Raw genomic sequence first — 22,591 nt, forward strand, 5'->3', positions numbered from 1 at the left:
TACTTAGAGCGAGACCTTTGTCTGCGTTAGAATTCTTTTTCTCTAGATTTATTTCAATGGCTTCCTTCACCAGTCAGTCCCAAAAGCCATGCCTGTCTTTCCTATATTTCTATGGTCTCTGAAAGGATTACCAGGATTCTGAAGAAATACTGGATTAATACCATCCACAAACCTGTAAGGAAGCTCAAGTCACAACTTATGTGGGTCAAACATGACCTGGAACTCAGGATGGCTGGCGTTTAAAGGATTCTTTGTGAATGTGGAGCAGCATAAATTGGCCAAACAGGTCGCATGGTGGAAACTCTCATCAAGGAGCACAGGAGGTGTATGTATTTGGGTTACCGGGAGAAATTGGCAGTAGTAAAACGTTGCATTCACAGTGGCCATAGGATTGATTTTTGATGGCACAAAACTACTGTGCCGTTCCAATGAGAGAAAAAGAATTTTAATAAAGACAAAGGTTCTGCTCCATGTAGGAACTGGCAGAGCGGGGAATAGAAACATAGAAAACCTACAGCACAATACAGGCCCTTCGGCCCACAATGCTGTACTGAACATGTACTTTAGAAATTACCCAGGGTCACCCATTAGCCCTCTATGTTTCTAAGCTCCATGTATCTATTGAAGTATCTCTTAAAAGACCTTATTGCATCCGCCTCCATCACCATTGCTGACAACCCATTCCACACACTCACAAAAAAGAACAACAACTTGTCCCTGACATCTCCTCTGTACCTGCTACCAAACACCTTAAAATGTGCACTCTCATGTTAGCTAATTCCAAGGAGAAAAGGCCAAGTTCACTCAACTTATTCCCACAAGGCATGCCTCCCAATCCAGGCAACATCCTTGTAAATCTCCTTTGCACCCTTTCTATAGTTTCTGCATATCCTTCCTATAGTGAGGTGACCAGAACTGAGCATAGTACTCCAAGTGGGGTCTGACCAGGGTCCTGTATAGCTGCAACATTACCTCTTGGCTTTTGAACTCAGTCCCACAGATGATAAAGGCCAATGCACCATATGCCTTCCTAACCACAGAGTCAATCTGCGCAGCAGCTTTGAGTGTCCTATGGACTTGGACCCCAAGATCCCTCTGATCCTCCACACTGCCAAGAGTCTTAGCATTAAAACTATATTCTGCCGTCATATTTGATCTACCAAAATGAACCACCTCACACTTATCTGGATTGAACTTCATCTGCCACTGCTCAGCCCAGTTTTGCATCCTATTGATGTCCCGCTGTAACCTCTGACAGCCCTCCACATTATCCACAACACCCCCAACCTTTGTGTCAGAAAATTTACTAACACATCCCTCCACTTCCTCATCCAGGTCATTTATAAGCATCACGAAGAGAGGAGGTCTCAGAACAGATCCCTGAGGCGCATTACTGGTGACCGACTTCCATGCAGAATATGACCCACCTACAACCACTCCTTGCCTTCTGTGGGCAAGTCAATTCTGAATCCACAAAGCAATGTCTCCTTGGATCCCATGCCTCCTTACTTTCCAATAAACCTTGCAATGGGGTACCTTATCAAATGCCTTGCTGGGAATGCCCAACACCCTGGGCAAAATCACTCATCATCACCCCCAAGAAAGTTGATTTAGAGCAGTGCCAGAATTATGGAACCATAAGTCTTAGCAGCCATGCAAGCAAAGTAATGTTGAAAGTCATCTTGAATAGACTGAGGCCACAGGCAGAAGGAATAATCACTGAAGAGCAGACTGGATTCAGAAGTAGAAAAGGTACAAAAAAACAGATATTCAACCTCTGAGTACTGTGTGATAAATGCAACTAACATCAACAGGACATCTTCCACGTGTTTATAGACTTCAAGAAGGCAGCATTCAATAGGGCATGATTCACTCTGGGCCACAATGAAGAGAGGTATCCTGGGCTAGAAGATGGTCCAAACCATCAGGCAGTTCTACACCAAAGCTAGCAGTGTAGTACTTGTTCATGGCATGGATGGAGAGTACTGCCTCCTTACACCCACGCTGTTCGACATTTTCCTGGAGCAAATAATGACAGATGGTCTGGAAGATCATATCGGCACAATCAGCATCGGAGGACAAATCATAACCAACCTTGAGTTCGTTAATAACATTGATGGGCTGGCAAGAAGTCAGGATGAAATGGCCTGCCTTGTGAACTGTCTGGATGATACATCTACCAGATATGGCATGGAGATCAGTGCAGACAAAACCAAACTGATGAGAAACAGTGAGGAGCCAATCACAACAAAAATCAGTCCATCTTCTTGTATGCATGCGAATCATGGACTTTGACAGCAGAACTGCAAAAGAAGATCCAGACAGTAGAAATGAAATGCTTCAAGAAGGCTCCTTGGCATCTCCTATACAGACCATGTTCAAATGATAAAGTACAAAGAACCATCACCCAGCACACAAGACGCTGCGAAGATCTACTGTCCACAGTAAAGAGGAAACTGAGATGGTATGGCTTCATAACAAGACCAAGTGGACTCTCAAAGGCCATCCTTCAGGGAACGGTGCAGAGGAAAAGGAAAAGGGACACACAGAGGAATAAATGGGCAGACAACATTGCAGAGTGGACCGGTTGGAGGTTTGCCATGATCCGGGCACTTGCCCACAATGGTGAGAGATGGAGGCAACTGGTGCAGCACTCACCTGCATAATGCCGCTATAACCCAGGCAGGTTTTGGGATCCATAACCCTAACTGTATGAATCAATTCACCAAACAATTTACAAAACGCCAGAGGAACTCAGAAGGCCAGGCGGCTGATGGTAGCCGCGAAGACGGTCTCAAAAACTGGCCACCTCCATTCCTGCAAGCACATGGCAAGAACAAGACTTCTATTTCATCTGTTTCCACCACCCTTGCCTCATTACTGTTTACTTATTTATAGATTGTAGTTCTTTCTGGCCAACATTTTTAGTCTCTGTTTCACCTGGAATGACTGTTTAGGCCCCTAGATGTTGCTGAGGAAAGGGGTGTAAGGACAAATGTCACAACTTGTATGGTTGCAGGGGGTAGTGCAGGGATAAAGATAGGTGTATGGGGAGGAATGAGAGAACTAAGGAGCAATGGACAAATTAGTCCCTGCAAAAAGCAAAAAAGGGTTGGAAGGGGAAGATGTGACTGCTGGTGGAATTGTGCAGCAACTGCTGGAAATATGAAGGCAGATGGGGTGAAAGATGAGGTCCAAGGGAACTTTTTCTTTGTTCTGTTGGGTGAGAAGTGATACGAGAACAGAAGTGCAGGAGGAGGTTTCATTAGCTATAGCTAAAGAGCAGCTACAATACGAAAAAAGTGGACGTTTCAGAAGTCCTAGAATAGAAAGCCTTGTCTCAAGAACAGATGCAGCAGAAATGGAGAAACTGAAAGAGATGCTATTCTTACAAGAAACAGGGTGGGAGGAGGTGTAGTCCAGGTTGCTATAGGAGTTAGTAGGTTTAAAGTAAGTGTCAATAGATAATGGATAGTATGTATAATAATATTCACAGAAGATACAGCCAATTTCAACTTTGCTTTTGGAGGTGGATTTTCTGTGATAGGTGCATTTGTTGTTTACCTGCAGATTTCAAGTTGCTGTGCAGGCCACACAGCTGGACTCATGGGGGGCACAGAGGCTGAGTGAAGTTGGCCCTTGCGTGTGGTCCAGATAAGTGCTGGTGTAGGGTAATGCAATGGGTGATTGATGACCCACTAAAAAAGTCATAAAGAAGGACAAGGTGGAATACAAAGGTAAGCTAGTCAATGATATTGGAGGATAAAGTTCTTCAGAGTAGATAACAGACCGCTGGAAAATGATGCTGGAGAGGAGGTATTGGAGGACAAGGAAATGGCGGATGAACTGAATAAGTATTTTGCTTCAGTTTTCACTGTGGAGGACTCGAGCAGTATGCTGGAAGTTCGAGTGTGTTAGGGAACAAAAATGAATGAAGTTGCCACTACTAAGGAGAAGGTGCTTGGGAAACTGAAAGGTCTGATGATAGATAAGTCACCTGGACCAGATGGTCTACACCCCGGCGTTCTGAAAGAAGTGGTTGAAGAGATTGTGGAGGCATTGATAATGATCTTTCAAGAATCAGTGGGTTCTGGAATGGTTCAAAGGACTGGAAAATTGCAAATGTCACTCCACTCTTCAAGAAGGGAGAGAGGCAGAAGAAAGAAAATTATAGGCCAGTTATTTAGACCTCAGTAGTTGGGCAGATGTTGGAGTCGGATATGAATGTGGTTTTGAGGTACTTGGAGGCACATGATAAAATAAGCCAAAGTCAGCATGATTCCTTTAAGGGAAAATCTTGCCTGACAAATCTGTTGGCATTCTTTGAAGAAATAACAAGCAGGAAGAACAAAGGAGAATCACTTGATGTTGTGTACTTGGATTTTCAGAAGACCTTTAACAAGGTGGCACACATGGCTGCTTTACAAGCCCATGGTATTACAGGAAAGATACTAGCATGAATAGAGCATTGGCTGATTGGCAGAAGGCAAAGAGTGGGAATAAAGGGAGCCTTTTCTGGTTGTCTGCCGGTGACTAGTGGTGTTCCACAGGGTTCTATGTGCGGCCTGCTTTTTATGTTATATGTCAGTGATTTGAATGATGGAATTGTTGGCTTTGTGGCCAAGCTTGCAGACAATATGAAGATTGATGGAAGGGCAGGTAGTGTTGGGGAAGCAGAGAGCCAACAGAAGGACTTGGGCAGATTCGGAGAATGGGCAAAGAAATGGCAGATGGAATACATTGCTGGGAAGTGTATGATCATGCTGTTTGGTAGAAGAATAAAAGGGAGGTCTAACTAACTGGCCTATAATTTTCTTTCTTCTGCCTCCCTCCCTTCTTTCTAGACTACTTTCTAAATGGTGAGAAAATTCAAAAATCTGAGGTGCAGAGGGTCTCGGGAGTCCTTGTGCAGGATTCCCTCAAGGTAATTTGCAGGTTGAGTCAGTGGTGAGGAAGGCAAATGCAATGTTAGCATTCATTTCGAGAGGACTAGAATATAAAAGCAAGGATGTAATGTTGAGGCTTTATAAGGCACTGGTGAGGCCCCACTTTGAGAGTTGTGAGCAGTTTTGGGCTACCTATCTAAAAAAGAATGTGCAGACGTTGGAAAGAAGGTTCACAAAAATTCTGGGATTGAAAGGCTTATCATTAGAGTGCTCTTGTCCCGTACTGACTAATTCAGAAGAATGAGGGGAGGATCTCATTGAAACCTATCAAATATTGAAAGGCTAAGATAGAGTGGATGTGGAAAATATGTTTTCAATGATGGGGGAATCTCAGACCAGAGGACACGCCCTCAGAATAAAGGGAAGTCCATTTAGAATGGAGATGAGGAGGAGTTTCTTTAGCCAGAGAATGGTGAATATGTGAATTCTTTGGCACAGGTGGCTATAGAGGCCAAGTCATCGGGTGTATTTAAGGCAGAGTTTGATAGATTCTTGATTAGTCAGGGTGAAAGCAGGAGATTGGCACTGAGAGGGAAATGAGCCAGCCTTGATGATGAAATGGCCGTCCAGACTCGATGGGCCAAATGGCCTAATTCTGCTCCTATATCTTACAATCTTATATTAGAAACTGTTCTACATAATTCACAAACTTGAGTTTTGTTTCTTTGTTTTCGTGTTGAGGTGGGGAGTTGGTATCTTTTATTATCACCCATGGTCCTTCTATGTTAATGGTTATCTGGAGTAGACAAATATCAGTTGTAATGTACGTGCGTACTTTGACAATAAATTGAACCTTTGAACACTCATTGAGTTGATTGGTTCACTTTAAGAGACAGCGTCTGACATAATTACATCAATGCAAGGTGATTGCCTTTGGTTTGTTTGCAATGGAAGTAGAGGGCTGCAACTTTTGTTAAGTACATAAAATGACTCTATGTTTTATTCACAAAATCCTACATTTGTGATCCCAATGCTCTTGGACAATTGCAGGGTTACTCAGTGACATGTCGACCAATGCAGTCGCTTTGAAGCTGCACACTACCATGTGGTTTGCATGGTAAAAGCCCAGTTCGTGCTGTGAGAGATCACCACAGACAATATCAAATTTTACAACATTATAGCATTGCTTATTAGTTCCACTGCAGCTGGGGTGGTGAGTCTACTAGAAGACCAAGTGGTCAGTGGTCGTCTGTCTAGCGTCAACGATAGCTGCGGACATGGCTTGGACTTTTCTCAACATCTGGGACACTCGGTTCAACACCCCATCTGATATTTTTTCTGACAGTCTCCAGTTCACCAGACCTCTGGACTGCAATGGTCCAGGACCTCAGGGTTAAATTGCATCACATCACAATGTATCACCTGCAGTCCAATGGCCTATGTAAATGGTTTCACCATTCCTTGAGTGCTGGGTCTCCTTGGCAGACAGTTGTGGGCATGATCATCTCCCGTGGTTCTGCTGGGGCTCAGAATGACTTCAAAAGAGGACCTGCACTCATCTGCAGCTGCTACGGGTATTAGGTGTGATTTTATTCCTGATGCCATGACCGTCTGGTCAGTGTCTCAGCAGCATTTCACTCTCCTCAGTAAACTCAGTTCTTTTACACCTATTCCTTCCTCACATCATGGCATACATGGCACACATCATGGAGTGCGCATGCGCCGGTCGTGCATACAGCCTGTTGCAGCCATTCCAATTAGTTTTCCTACTTTTTTAACTTACGTTATTTGTTGTATTTTTTTTCACGGTAACACGTTGAAGCTGCACCCTCTCTAACATGCTGGTGGAGAGAGTTTTATTTGGGATTTTAGCGCTGGAAATAGTACATCTGGACATGTCTCATTAGCGGGGCAGCGGTATGGTCGCATTGTTTATTCCAGGGACCAGCTGATTGCGCCTGTACCGGCCGGTTTAGCAAACAGAGCGGCGGACACCCTGGCTGAAATCTGGAGGAAAGCACACAGAGGATGCAGAGAGGGATCAAAAAGGCAAGGAAAGAGGACCGGGTCGAGACAACAGAGACTTATGGAGAAGAGGAGTTTGGTGGGTAATAAAATGGTCGAGTTGATGGCGCTAGCCAGGAGTCAGAGAACATTTCGGGAGAGCAGTGTTATGTATTTTACTGAAATGGGGCTGCACGAGGACATACCCGATCAAAACTTTTCCATGGATGGCTTCCAGACCATTCGGACTGACCGGAAGTGCACTGAGAGTGGTAAGCGTAAAGGAGTTGGCTTGCTGTTCTGGTTAACAACGGATGGTGCAATCCTGGTCATATTACAATCGAGGAACGTGTTTGTAGACCGGATATTGAACTTTTTGCTGTTGGACTCCGGCCATATTCCACCAAGATACAACACTGGGCGTCATGGGAGGTTGTTCCTGCCTGTGGCCATCGAACTTTGCAGCTCCTCCCATGGAGAGTCAGACACCCTGAGCCAATAGACTGGTCCTGGACTTATTTCCATCTGGCATAGTTTGCATATTGTTGTTTGATTGTTTGTGGTTTTTGTATTGCTATATTTATGCTCTATTCTTGGTTGGTGCGGCTGTAACGAAACCTAATTTCCCTTGGGATCAATAAAGTATATCTATCTATCTATCTATCTATACAGCATTTTTGGGTTCCAGTTCTACCTTGTTAGTATTTTTCCACCATCATGCACATCACCAAACATTTAAGCCCCCTTAAGATGGCAAGTTCTGTGCTTTGGAATGGGGTGAAAAGGCTTTTATTGTGTGTAGGAAGGGTGAACCTGAATGTTTTTCTGTAGATTGCCTTAAACTAGCCCATCAAGACTTCAATAGTTCCACTACCATACCGTTTGCATCAAAACGTGACCACGTGCATGTCAGCACACCCCTGTACGAGCCAGGGACACCTAATGTTACTGCAACCAAGGCACAAGGGACCCAAGCTGGGCAGCTTATATGAGCATCAGATTGACACTCAATGCTGGATTTGGTGAATTCTGGGGGGGCTGTGTGGTTTAATGTAAGTGGTGACAGATGACAGGTATTGTTCATAGTAGAAACTGCTCTATATAATTCACAAACACTGTCATTATTGTGTTCACTTTAAGAGACGGGGTCTGATGTAATGATGTCAATGTAAGGCAACTGCTTTTAGTTTGTCATGGAAGTAAAGGGCTGAGGTTTTTGTTTAAAAAAATTACTCTTGCATGTTTTGTTCACAAAGTCCTACACTGGCATATGGAAACTGGGCAGACTTTTGGGGAGATAGGCTAGATCAAGCTGTAATGAGCTATTTTCAAGAAATTCAGGTGAACACTTGCCCAGTGAAATAAAACCTGCATTTGAAATGACTAGCCTGGACTTTTTCCATTTGCTTCATCTCTCAGTCTGATTATTGCTTGTTTTGATTGCATTTGGGTTTGCATTAAAACAATTGGGGCTGTGCACATTTGCAATCATGACTGACCGGCAAAAAAAACTTTGCTCCAAGTCTATTTACTGCATTGTCGATGCAAGTATTGTGCTTTCATTCAGTAATGTATCAACATGCCAGAGATAAATTTTATAATTATGGGGATAAAGATACACTTTATAAATCAAGATATTGGTGGTGTGCTCTTTTTGTGAACACATTTGAGGACTGATGAAACTTTTCCTGAAACATAATGGTGAACAGTGTAAAAATATAGATTTGTTTATGCGGTATTTAACAAAAATAAGGAAACTACCAATCATATTCTTGGCTTTGTTTGCTAATAGGTCTTGCAGGGTTTGGATTATCTACACAGCAAATGCAAGATTATCCATACAGATATAAAACCAGAAAATATCTTAATGTGTGTAGATGAATCTTATATTCGACGGATGGCTGTGGAAGCAACAGAGTGGCAAAAAGCAGGTGCTCCACCACCTTCTGGCTCAGCAGGTAATTTATGATTCAAATCAGTTTCACATTGTTGTGGTTATAGTTTGACTGGAAAGCTGTGCATCAAGATTGTTAGTAACATTACAAACAAAGGTAATGAGTTGTTAATTTTTTGCCTTTATACTTTAGCAGCAGCTCATATCCTCTCCTTCAGCACTCTTCCCTGCTTCTAAATTGCCGGCTCTTTTTCAAACCATCAGAGCAGAATGAACAAAAAAGTCAGAGTTACCTCATCAGTCATCATCACGAGTAGCATTCCCTGACCACCATTTGCAATGTTATGCTTGGCATCACTCTGAAACCTAAACCATCTCAGTGTCTCATTGATTCTGTTGTGTTTCTTGCCTCAGAATGATGTCATTAATAAAACTGCTTTTGTCTTAGCACTCAATATCTCTGTACTGATAGCTACGTCAACTCATACTGGTAAAGCACTCATCCTTGCCTTTTGATACCACTAACCTTCACTATTACTATATACTGTGGGCCACTCTTCCTTGTTCTGCTGTCTGAAAACTCGAGGACATATAAAGTTCAGTTGTCCTGGCTCCTAAGTAAACATATCCTCAAAATTCATTCTTATCTTTGTCTTCCATGGTCCTTCCCCTTCTACCGTCTGTATTTTCCTTCAGCCTTGCAACCTACTGAATCTCTGCTCAGCAACAATTCGGGCCTCTTCTGCATTTACTTAAACATCCATTTAATTTCTGCAGCACTGATATGCAATAGGTTTCAATAGGTACATTTAATGTCAGAGAATGTATCCAATAGACATCCTGAAATTCTTTTTCTTTGCAAAAGTCCACAGAAACAGAGGAGTGCCCCAAAGAATGAATGACACTTAAATGTTAGAACCCCAAAGCCTCCACCAGGTCTCCCTCCCATGCATAAGCAGCAGCAAAGCGACGACACCACCCCCACCAGCAAAAAAAGCATCTGTACCCTCCACCAAGCACTCAAGTGTGCAGCAAAGCATAATTAAAGATACAGGCTTGCAGTACCCCAAAGACTACTCATTCACCTGGTATTCGATATACCACAGGCGTGCGTGTTTTCCCTCTCCCCCCCTCCCCCCCCTCCCCCCCCTCCCCCCCTCCCCCCCTCCCCCCTTCCCCCCCTCCCCCCCTCCCCCCCTCCCCCCCTCCCCCCCTCCCCCCCTCCCCCCCTCCCCCCCTCCCCCCCTCCCCCCCTCCCCCCTCCCCCTCCCCCCTCCCCCTCCCCCCTCCCCCTCCCCCCTCCCCCTCCCCCCTCCCCCCCTCCCCCCTCCCCCCTCCCCCCTCCCCCCTCCCCCCCCCCTCCCCCCCTCTCCCCCCCCCTCCCCCCCTCTCCCCCCCCTCTCCCCCCCCTCTCCCCCCCCTCTCCCCCCCCTCTCCCCCCCCTCTCCCCCCCTCTCCCCCCTCCCCCCCCTCTCCCCCCCCTCTCCCCCCCCTCTCCCCCCCTCTCCCCCCCTCTCCCCCCCTCTCCCCCCCTCTCCCCCCCTCTCCCCCCCCTCCCCCTCTCCCCCCCTCTCCCCCCAAAAATAAGGGAAAAACAGGTGTCCCCATTTCACAGCAAGAGAGGAGACATAACAAAATAACTTGCTGATTTATGGTGTTAAAAGTCTGTTACATTGTGTTTTCCGAGCTCTGTGTCCAAAGAACTTGGGTCTCTGGACACACAGCCAGCAGCCAGCTCACTGCTTTCAATCTTCTATGTACTCCCACCACAGATTAGGTAGCAGCACCAGCCTCGAATCTGCCCACCTCCAGAGCCACGAAAATCCGGCACCCTGAAGGATTCTAGGCCGCGTCCTTGGCATATTGAAAAGTGGCTGGTCATGAGGCCCTGAGAGCGGGTTCGATTTCTGCAAAGAACTGAAGTCATCGTGTAACTCCGGGTCAGGGTCTACAGAAGAACCCTGAAAAGGAAAAAAAAGAAATAGCTATGCTTTGGCATTTAGACCATAAGACGTAGTAGCAGAGTTAGGCCACTCGGCCCATTGAGTCTGTTCCACCATTCCATCATGGCTGATATACTGTATTTTCTCACTTGACACCATTCTCCTGCCGTCTTCCCATAACCTTTGATGGCCGAACTAACAAGAACCTCTCAACCTTGGCTTTAAATATTCTGAATGACTTGGCCTCCACTGCCATCTGTGCCAGTGAATTTCAGAACTCTGGCTAGAAAAAAATTCCTCCTCACCTCTGTTTTAAATAGTGTTCCTCTATCTTGAGGCTGTACCCTCTGATCCTAGACACATCCATTATAAGAAACATGCCCTCCACATTCACTCTATCTCAGCCTTTCAATACTGATGGGTTTCAATGAGACAACCCCCTCCCCCCATTTTCTGAAGTCCAGCAAGTATAAGCCCAGAGCTATCAAACACTCCTCATACGTTAACCCTTTCATTCCATGAATCATTCTTGTGAACCTCCTCCGCATCCTCTCCAATGGCAGCACATCTTTCCTCAGACAAGTGGCCCAAAACTGCTCTCAGTGCTCCTTGCAGTCTGACTAATGCCTTATAAACTCACAGTATCACATCCTTACTGTTGTATTCTAGTCCTCTCAAAATGAATGCTCACAACGCATTTGCCTTCCTTACCAATGATTCAACCTGCGAGTAAATCAGAGGTGCAAAGGGATTCAAGTTTAATCTCCCCCCACTCACTTTCCTGGGTGCAGAATACCAAACAATATGGCAAAACGGAGATTGGTCCCAGCAGCATTGGTCCAGGGGTCATACCACTTAATCCATTAGCAATCTGGAGACTCGATCAGTAGCCTCTGTGATGGTCCTGATGCCTCTTTTCTTTGCTGCCCCCATAATAGGAAGGTGAAAGAGAGTAGGTTCTGTATAGTGAGCTGCCAGCAAAAACTCTGCACCCCACCTCTATAGGCTTGCATCGTGCCCTCCACCCCTGTCTCTGACACTGCTCTATCAGCTCCTGGTATTTGTCTTTCTTACTCTCAAAAGCTCCATCAGTCCAGTCTTCCCATGGCACTGACAGTTCTACCATGACCATCTGCTTCAAGATTTCTGATAAAATGACCTTGTCAGGCTTCAGTGATGATGATGTGATGAAGTCAGGAAACTTTAATTGCTTGCCAAGATCATCTTTCAATTGTCAGACACCATGTGAGCAAGCCTGCTGGTGATCTGGACTGAGGCTGTGATTGGTCTCCAGCTTTGACAGGCTTTCTGAGTTAATGGACAATGAGATACTTCCTGCCGCTGCTTTCAGCACCTGGTCATATTGCCAGTGGTAGTGTCTTCTCCCAAGGCTTTTGGCCAGTTGCTGATGATGTGTTCCAGGGTCCTTCTGACAGGACAGAGACGACACGATCATGCCTCACTTTGGTCTGAAGCCTAAAGGTTTGCTGGACTAGGCAGGAAGTCATACACAGCCTGGATCATGAACTTGATGTGCTGGGATTCTGCCTGCCAGATGTTGGACCTCAAGATGAGAAAAGATTTCCTCCCAGGGAGTTGTTTGATGAATAGTCCTTTGAATACACCCTCTGGCTGCCTGGTGGTCCTAATGAAGATACTGTATATTTTGAGGTTATGAGATCAGGATAAATGATCTGAAAAATCACAAACTTGATTAAATATATATATTTTAAAATGCAAGATTTCTTCTTTTGTCTCTAGTATTATTAATGAGAAAATGTTAAACTATAAAGTAAACAGCATAGTTTATATGTATCATGTTATTTCAATTTGTTGCTCTTTGTTTTATTTCTGCAGTGAGTACTGCCCCACAGCAGAAACCGGTGAGTAATTTCCTGTTTTTCCTGTCCAAAGGTTCATTATAGTGATGGCAACTCATTAGAAGTTACAAAAAAAGCTTGCCTGGTATAAATACAATTGAGAAATGTGTAACTTTCAAATTTATTTCCATTAAAATAATATTTTACATATAGACTTATTCAAAGTTTTCCCTTTGTGATTTACTATTACGGATCAAGTATTGTAGACCTCTTCCAAACTATTTCAATTACTTCTTTCCTACAGAATTGATCACATTCTTTGTATTGTCCTATTTTTTTTTACTCTCCATTCCATCACCCTGGATATCTTTGTTGCCATCCCTCCACCTTTTTTGCTGCCTTTCCCACATAAGATCTATCTCCTTTCACTTGCACTTTTCATTTTTTCCCCTTTGTTCAGCTACAGTCTATACCTTGCTACTCCATTGCTAAGGGATAAATAGTGAGATCAGCTGTTTCTTCCTCCATGAAAACATGCGTTTGCCTACTCTAGCTTGCTTTTTACTGAAAACCTGATTTACACTTTTGTTATCCCAAACCTTGATGGTTCTAGTGTACTCCTTGCTGAATTCTCATGTTCCACTCTCCAGGAACTTGAGGCTTTGCTGCTCAAAACTAAATTTTCCCATTTTTTCCCTGTGCTGCATGACTTAAACTGACTTAAAAATCTACAGTTGACCAAAAATAAAAGTTAGATTCTTCTTTATCCTGTTTCCCTTAAGCTATACCACTCACATTAATTTCTCCCTCTTAATAATCCTCAGAATTAATAACTTTAATTGATAGTATTATCCTTCACCAAATCTCTCTGCATTTGCGTTAATTCCTTTCTCCCTCAAGGTCTTTAAAACCACTTTCTTTGATCAAAATTTTGTTTATCTCTCCAATTTTTAAAATTTGATTGGTAATCCTCCAACATGAGAAACATTATTTGTTCATTTCTGTTCCCTCTGTGGTATGCTATCTTTTTCCTCTTTTCCTTTTGTATATTTCTGAATCTTTTCCTTTTCGATCTGTTTTCCTTTCCCCTCTTCCTATTGCTTTTCCTTGGCTTTCCTTCCAGGAGGCTGAAATCTTTATGATAAGTCTTTTACTGAGGTGGTCGCATCCAGAGTATAGGCTTCAGATAGTAGATGTGTAACTGCCAGGAGAAGTAAGGGGAGTAAGCAGTCAGTGCAGGGTTCCCCTCAGCAACAAGTGTACCTCTTTGGATACTGCTGTGGGGGTGGGAAGAACAATCTAACAGGGCAAAGCAACAGCAGCCGGGTCAGTGGCAATGTAGCTGGCTCTGAGGCTCAGCAGGGAAGGATAAAGTCAGGTGGAGTGATAGCGATAGGAGTCTTGATAACTAGGGAGATGAACAGAAGATTCTGTGGTCGCAAAAGAGATGCCAGGATGGTGTATTGCCTCCCAGATGCTAGAATCCAGGATGTCTTGGAGTCACTGCAGAAGATTCTCAAGACACAGGGTGAGCAGCCAGAGGTCGTGGTGCACATTGGCACTAAATACATGGGTAGAAAGGAGGAAGAAGTCCATGCACAGTGAGTTTAGGGAGTTAGGGAAAAGGCTATAGAACAGGACCTCCAAGATAGTGATCTCTGAATTAATCCAAGTGGCACGTGCTAGTCAGGGCACAAATAGAATGATTTGGCAGATGAATGCATGGTTGAAGAAATGGTGCAGGGGTCAGAGTTTCTGATTTATGGATCATTGGGATTCCTCTGGGGAAGGTTTGACCTGGTTATGCCTGTATCCAAGGGGGACCAATATCCTTGCAGGAGGTTTGCTAGAGCTGTTAGGGAAAGTTTAAACTAAGTTGGCAGGGCAATGGGAACCTGCTTGATAGGGCTGAGGATGGGGCAGTTGGATATAAGTTGATGCAGTGTGTAGTGAGAATGTGAGGATGAACATGCAGATGATAGGCAGAATTGCAGTCAGTGGGATGAGATGAAGTGTAAAATAAGGGTCAAAATTTAAAATGGTGATGAATTCAGGAGTTAGGGTGTTCCATTTGAATGCATACAGTATACGGAATAAGGTAGAGTAGAGCAATTGGAGACTGGCAGGTATGATGTTGTGGGCATCATTGAGACGTGGCTGAAAGAAGATCATAGTTGGGAGCTTAGCATCAAGGATACACTTTGTATTGAAAGGATAGACAGGTAGACAGAGAGAGTGGGGTAGTACGGTTGATAAAGAAAAATTAAATCAAATCCTTAGAAAGAAGTGACATAGGATCAGAAGATGTAGAATCCTTGCTGGTAGAGTCAAGAAACTGCAAGAGTAAAAAGATCCTGATGGGAGTTATATACACGCCCCCGAACAGAAGCCAGGAGGTGGGATATAAATTTCAACAGGAAATGGAAAAGACATGTAACAAGGGCAATGTTACAATAGTCATGGGAATTTCAATATGCATGTAGATTGGAAAAATCAGTTTGGTGCTGGATCCCAAGAGAAGAAATTTGTAGAATGCGTATAAGATGCCTTTTTAGAACCTAATAGAGGAAAGACAGTTCTGGATTGGGTGTTGTTTAATGAACCAGATTTGATTAAGAAACTTAAGGTAAAGGACCCCTTGGGAGGCAATAATCATAATAAGACAGAATTATCTGCTGTTTCAGAGAGAGAAGATAAAGTCAGATCTACTAGTATTATAGTAGAGTAAAGGGAATTACAGAGGCATGTGAGAGGAGCTGGCCAAAGTTGATTGGAAGGTGACACTAGCAGGGATGACAGTTGGAGTTTCTGGGGGCAATTCAGAGGGTACAGAATAGACACATCCAAAAAATGAAGAGACCACGAGACTATAAGATATAGGAGCATAATTAGGCCATTTGATCCATCGTGTCTGCTCCACTATTTCATCATGGTTGTTCCAATTTTCCTCTCTGCCCCAGTCTCCTGCTTTCTCCCCGTATCCCTTCATGCCCTTACCAATCAAGAATCTGTCAACCTCTATCTTAAATATACATAAAGACTTGGCCTCCAGAACTATGCTAAAGAATTCCACAGCTTCACCACTCTCTGGCTAAAGAAATTCCTTCTTTTCTCTGTTCTGAGAGGATGCCTCTCTATTCTGAGGCTGAGTCCTTTGGTCTTAGACTCTCCTACTATAGGAAACATTCTCTCCACACCTACACTATCAAGGCCTTTCACCATTTGATAGGTTTCAATGAGGTCATGCCTTCATTCTTCTGAATTCTAGTGAATACTGGCCCAGCACCATCAAAAGCCTTTCAATTGACAAGTCATTCAATCCTGGATTCATTTTCGTGAACCTCCTTTGAAGCCTCTCCAGTTTCAGCACATCCTTACTAAGATAAGGGGCCCAAACCTGCTCACAATACTCCAAGTGAGGCCTCACCAGTGCTTTATAAAGTCTCACCATTACATCCTTGCTTTTATATTCTAGTCCTTTGAAATGAATGCTAACTTTGCATTTGCCTTCCTCACCATAGACTCAACCTGCAAATTAACCTTTAGGTAATCCTGCACAAGCACTCCCAAGTCCCTTTGCACCTCAGTTTTTTTTTTGTATTTTCTCTCCACTTTGAAAATATTCAATTCCTTCATTTCTTTTACCAAAGTGCATGACCATACACTTCCTGACACTGTATTCCATCTACCATTTCTTTGCTCATTTTCCAAAACTGTCTTACGTTCTTCCGTAGCTTCTCTACTTCCTCAAAGCTAACTGTTCCTCCATCTATCTTCATATCGTCTGCAAACTGCAACAAAGGCATCAGTTCCATCATCCAGATCATTAACGTGTAATGTAAAAAGAACTGGTCCAAGCACAGACCCCTGTAGAACACTGCTAGTCATCGGCAGCCAGCCAGAAAAGGTGTCCTTTATTCCCACTTTTTGCCTCCTACCAACCAACCACTGTTTTAGCCATGCTAGATTCTTTCCTGTAATACCGTGTGCTTGTTGCTTGTTAAGCAGCCTCGTGTGGCACTTTGTCAAAAGTCTTCTGAAAATCCAAGTACACAACATCAAGCGATTCTCCTTTGTCTATCCTGCTTGTTATTTCTTTAAAGAATTCCAACTGATTTGTCAGGCAAGATTTTCCCTTGAGGAAACTATACTGACTATGGCTTATTTTATCACGTGCCTTCAAGTATCTTTAATAATCGACTCCAACATCTTCCCAACCACAGAGGTCAGACTAACTGGCCTGCAATTTCCTTTTTTCTGCCCCCTCCCTTCTTGAAGACTGGAGTGACATTTTCAATGTTCTCATCTTCTGGAACCATTCCATAATCTAGTGATTCTTGAAAGATCATTACTAATGCTTCCACGATCTTTTCAGCCACCTCTTTCAGAACTCTGGGGTGCACACCATCTGGTCCAGTTGACTTATCTACCTTCAGATCTTTCAGTTCCCAAGAACCTTCTGTCTAGTTACAAGAAAAGAGGTATTCTAAAGAGAGGATGAGGCAACCATGTGAAGTCAAAGACAGCATAAAAGCAAAAGAGAGGGCATGAATTATAGTGAAAATTAGAGGATCGAGAAGCTTTTAAAAACCCAAAAGAATGCAACTAAAAAAACCATAAGGAGAAAAAATGAAATATGAAGGTAAGTTAGCCAAAAATATCAGAGGATATCAAAGTTTTTTCAGATATATAAAGTTAAAAGAGAGGGAGAGTTGATTTTGCACCACTGGAAAATGACACTGGAGAGGTAGTAATGGTCAACAAAGGAATGGTGGATGAACTTGATGTTTTTTTGTCAGACTTCCCTGTGGAAGACACGATCAGTATGCTGGACGTTCGAGAGTGTTAGCAGGGGGAAGTGAATGCATTTGCTATTGCTAAGGAGGAAGGTGCCTCGGAAGCTGAAAGGTCTGAAGGTAGATAGGTCAACTAGACCAGATGGACTTCACCCCAGGGTTCTGAAAGAGGTAGCTGAGGAGATTGTGGAGGCATTAGTAATAATCTTTCAAGAATCTCAAGATGGGAAAATTGCAAATGTCACTCCACTCTTTAACAAGGGAGTGAGACAGAAGAAAAGAAATTATTGGGTGGTTAGCCTGACTTCAGTGGTTGTGAAGATGTCGGAGTCCATTATTAAGGATGATGTTTTGGGGTACTTGGAGGCCAATGTCACCATACTTTCCTGAAGGGGAAAATCTTGCCTGACAAATCTGTTGGAATTCTTTGAGGAAATAACAAGCAGGATAAACAAAGAAGAGTCAGTGGATATTGTGTACTTGGATTTTAAGAAGGCCTTTGACAAGATGCCACAAGATAAGAACCGATGGTATTACAGGAAAGATACTAGCATGGATAGAAGATTGGCTGACTGGCAGGTTCGGTATGGGGACCACTTCTTTTCATGTTATGTTTCAATGAATATAAGAGCAAGGATGAGATGCCAGGACTTTATAAGGCATTGGTCAGACTGCAGTTAGGGTATTATGAACAGTTTTGAGCAGTATCTAAGCAAAGATGTGCTGGCATTGGAGAGTGTTCAGAGTAGTTTCATGAGGTTTTTTCTGGTAATGGAAGGGTTAACATATCAGAAGCATTTGATGGCTCTGGGTCTGTACTCACTGTTGTTTAGAAGAATGAGAGGGTATTTCATTGAAATCGATTGAATGTTGAAAGGCCCTGATGGAGCGAATGTGGAGAGGGTGTTTCCTACAGTGGGCGAGTCTAGTACCAGAGGGCACAGCCTCAGAAAAGAGAGTTTTACAGTATCATCAGCTCTCTAGAAAACAAGCATCTGGAAGGTCTCTTCATAATTACAGAAGACTTCAATCATGTTAACTTGCAGGGCATTTTACTGAAATTTCACTAATGTGTCACCATGGCTACTGGGGAGTTGAAGTAACTGCCATCACCAATAATAAATAAAGTGAACGGGTTCTATGGCTTTTCTCTATTTCGTGACTGTCTGTGAAGATGAAGAATCTCAGGGTTGTATACTGTATACATATTTTGATAATAAATGTATTTAGAATAACTGAGACAGAGGCCTCAGAGGTCCCTCCATTGGTCGGGCTGGACCGTGCGTGCCAGGTAATACAATATGGAGAACAAGCTGTTGCCCATGTAGAAGGCTTCTCTTCATGCAGAGGAGCAGCACAGACTGATACAGTTTGGCACCAGCGGCATCACAGAAGTTGCCAGTCAATGTTGAACTCAATATGGAACTACCTTAACAACTTCAGTTCCAGATATCTCCTTGAGGTTTACACCCGAAGCCTTATCCATGAGTGGGTATAACCACAAGGTAGTGGAAGTTTGAAATCAGAGCTTTCCTTCTACATGAGCTGCCATCCACGGCTGATGAGCCTCATCTGCCTGAAGCAACTGGTTTTAAGGCGCTGCTAATCTGCCCTTTGCGCCATCTCCTGTCAGTAGAAATGGTTCTACTGGGCTTAGTAGCTAAGCAACACATGAAGAAGCTAGACTTGGTTGTCAGAGGTTATTTGAAATACACACAATTGGGAGCATTTAATCGGTAGTGGGATCTTATCCTCACTTCCACTCCTGGCTATGACAGCCTTAAGGTATCTTTAAAATAATTGAAATAACTGGCCCCAGATCACATGCAGTCTTACGACTCAAGCATTCTTCTTATTTTACTTGTGCACAAGGGGAGCAGCATGGGCCCCTGCCATAAACTGCCCTGAAGTCAAAACATAAAGCTGCTATTTTTATGCAGAGTTTGTTTATCAGTTATGGATATTGATTATTGTAAATTGTATATGTTTGAATTTCTTCCTCGCAAGATCAATCACCATTCACAATGGAGTCAATTGAAACTTTGAGTGGATAGCCAATGATATTTTGAAGTTAGTAAGGACAATAGGGGTGTTAAAATTCAATCGAAACTTTGAGCAGACAGCCAATGATATTTTGAAGTTAGCAACGACAACAGAGTTTTAGTTGTTGGGTATGTTTCACATCCCTCTGTTACTCTAATCTCGGCTGTCTCCGGTGCCCCACTGCTGCAGTCAACCCAGCCTATTTCGTCTGTAGGAAACAGAAGTGTCTCCAGCAGTTTCACATTAAAGGTCTCACATGACACCAACTGCCCCAGGCTATCCTTTCCTTACTGCAGCACACATTTCTGTTGCCCTGTGGAGTAAACACAAATTTTACTGATTTTTCAATAGCTCGGCGTCTCTGACACTGTGACAGTTTCCTCCTGGGTGATTGGCTATTGAACCGTGATGGAGGCAGCTGCTCTGCGGGCTGATATTCCACAGAGTAACCTCAAACAAGAGAGTAAAAGGAATATGACAACTAACAATGATATGGCTCCATTGCGCACTGTACAAGGGAGTTGCTTCAGCCCCCGAGTAAAGAATGAAGCCAACTAAATGTTCTCCAAGCTGAGGATGGAGTCTTGTGCAGCCTTTTCTCAATTGCCCTAACTTCATCAACTTCTGCTTGGATGTGGACATCTGAATTGGTGATATTCTCGGACCTATCAGGGATGTACACGCAACGCTCCTGACCAATGATTGCATCAGTACCACCCTTTTTGCCCAACAAAAAGTCCAAAGCTAGTTGATTTTGAAGGGCCACAATGCAGGTTGCCACTATTTCGGTGGTGATGACATTGATGGCTTGACTCGTATCATGTAGCTCTAAGGCTGTGTCGTTAGCTAATTTCTCCAGTGCTAAGGCCATATTTATGCTCTCACAAGCAAGTCTGCAGTTCTGCAGAACAGGGGATGCTATTCTCCAGAAGCACTCAGTTTCCATAATGCTCCTTTGACAGTAGCCCTGCACAGTGGGACGTAGAGAGAGTGTGGGCAGGTGGTACAGTCCACAAACCAAGCCAGAAACCTTTCTGTTGTGATAGAATCTGACTTAAGTTTTAACTACCACATTAAGACAATTACAAAGTCAGCCTACCACCATCTTAAAAACATAGTGAGAGTTAAAGGGCTTGAGTCTCAGCAAGATCTAGAAAACCTCATCCATGCATTTATTTTTAGTAAGCTTGACTACTGTAATGGTTTTTTCATAGGTTTTTGTTTTTAAAAAAAATCCATCAGACAGCTGCAGCTCATTCAGAAAGCTGCTTCTAGAGTCCTCACTAAGACCAAGAAAGTAGATCGTATCACTCCAGTTCTCAGATTGCTAAACTGGCTTCCTGTTCATTAGAGAATTGATTTTAAAATGATACTACTGGTTTATAAAGTACTGAATGGTCTACGGCTAAAGTACATATCCATACTCTTGCTGCATTATGAACTGTCCTGAGCTCTCAGGTTGTCTGCGGCAGATCTGCTAGCTGTTCCCAGGATCAAACCTAAACATGGTGAAGCAACTCCACATACTTGGAATAACCTTCCAGAGGATCTGAAGTCTGCCCCAACTTTAAGCTTTTTAAAATCGAGACTTAAAACTTTTCGCTGTAGCTTTTAATTAGAATCTCCTGCACTGTAACTTTTATTTATCATGGTTTTGTGTGATTTTTATTCTCTTAATATATTGTCTGCAATTTGATGTTTCATTTTTATATCTTTTTCTATGTAAAGCACTTTAAATTGCCTTGCGTTTGAAAAGTGCTATACAGATAAACTTGCTTGCTTACATATATGGTACCACATAGGCCAGGTAACAATAACCTCTTCATAGCTTTGGTTCAGGCTAAAAATTGCTTTTTGTTTTGGGTACTCTTGGCAGTCACTGATCGGCCTGGCAGCCACGCACCCAGTAAGTACCATTAACAAGATTAGGAGGGTCATCAGTGGTATAGGCATTGCACATATTGTTACCCAAGTCTACTCTGGTCCCTTGCTGGTTACAGTAAAATACTCACCCTTGTCCCCATGAAGCAGCTTCCGTGCAAGGGGAGGGGGATTATGCACCCCATAGTAGGTTGATACCAACCTTTAAAGCGGTTGCACTAGCAAGAGTCATTCCAATGGGTAGTGCAGTCTCCTGCTCCCTTTACAATTTTAGTTTTGTTATCAAAGTAAAACAGAATCAAGCTCAGTATGATTCAGGGGTATAGGCTGCATTGGCAATCCACCTTCTGAATGTGTAGGACCTGTAGAGCACACCAGACAATCTGACCAGTTAGTATGCGGCATATATTCATAACTAAGGCTAAGAAAAGGGTTTAGGATTACAGGTTTCCCCCGCCATCCAAAGGTAGAGCGTTCCTATGAAACGGTTCGTAAGCCGGAATGTCGAAAAGCAAAGAAGCAATTACCATTTATTTATATGGGAAAATTTTGTGAGCGTTCGCAGACCCAAAAATAACCTACCAAATCATGCCAAATAACACATAAAACCTAAAATAACAGTAACATATAGTAAAATCAGGAATGATATAAATACACAGCTTATATGATGTAGAAATACTTTTCCACAATCATTGCCTGAACTGTTCTCCGTAGTGAAAATCTCACGCAAGCGCCGTGGGCAAAAACACGGAGCAAGCGCTCTCCAGTAACCTTTAAGCTATGAAGCTGCCAAATCATACCAAATAACACGTAAGAATACACAGTCGATATAAAGTAGAAATAATGTATGTACAGTGTAGTATCACTTACTGGAATTGGGAAAGCACGGAGCACTGTGATGGTGGTGTGATAGACCGAGTCATCGGAGTTTGGGTGGTGCAGTGGCCCCCACCCTCCGGGCAGCGAACCGATACCGATCCGCGAAGCATGTAGCAGTAGCCGGGAGGTACACAGCACATCTTTAAGAAAAAAGCCGAAATAAACATGCTAATTAATTAGGTGCCTCCCGGCACGTACTTGTCGGCCCAGATCAGTGCCGATTGCATTGCCTCTGATCTGGGCTGACAATTACGTGTCGGGCGGCACTTAATTAGCATGTTTATTTCAGCTTTTTTCTTAAAGATGTGCTGTGTCTCTCCCGGCTACTGCTGCATTCTCCGCAAATTGGTATTTGTCCGCAGCCAGAGTGTTGGGGTGGTGGGACACTGGGGTGTCATCTCGTCATCTGTTTCCATTAGAGCAGGCAGTTCATCTTCTCCTATGA

At 43.4% G+C, this 22,591-nt stretch overlaps 1 protein-coding gene across 13 annotated transcripts in view; it reads left to right on the forward strand.

Moving 5' to 3' along the window:
- The window catches only part of srpk2 (SRSF protein kinase 2), a 233,143-nt gene that overhangs the window by 161,364 nt on the left and 49,188 nt on the right, over window positions 1-22,591 (forward strand). For all 13 annotated transcript variants that reach the window (XM_072240919.1, XM_072240924.1, XM_072240922.1 and 10 more), the window contains 2 exons: window positions 8,683-8,848; window positions 12,585-12,610. In XM_072240919.1, coding sequence (XP_072097020.1) covers window positions 8,683-8,848; window positions 12,585-12,610 — 192 coding nt within the window. The remainder of the gene's footprint in view (window positions 1-8,682; window positions 8,849-12,584; window positions 12,611-22,591) is intronic.

The sequence above is a fragment of the Mobula birostris genome, chromosome 23 (genome assembly GCF_030028105.1).
Source record: "Mobula birostris isolate sMobBir1 chromosome 23, sMobBir1.hap1, whole genome shotgun sequence".
Classification (NCBI taxonomy): Eukaryota; Metazoa; Chordata; class Chondrichthyes; order Myliobatiformes; family Myliobatidae; genus Mobula; species Mobula birostris.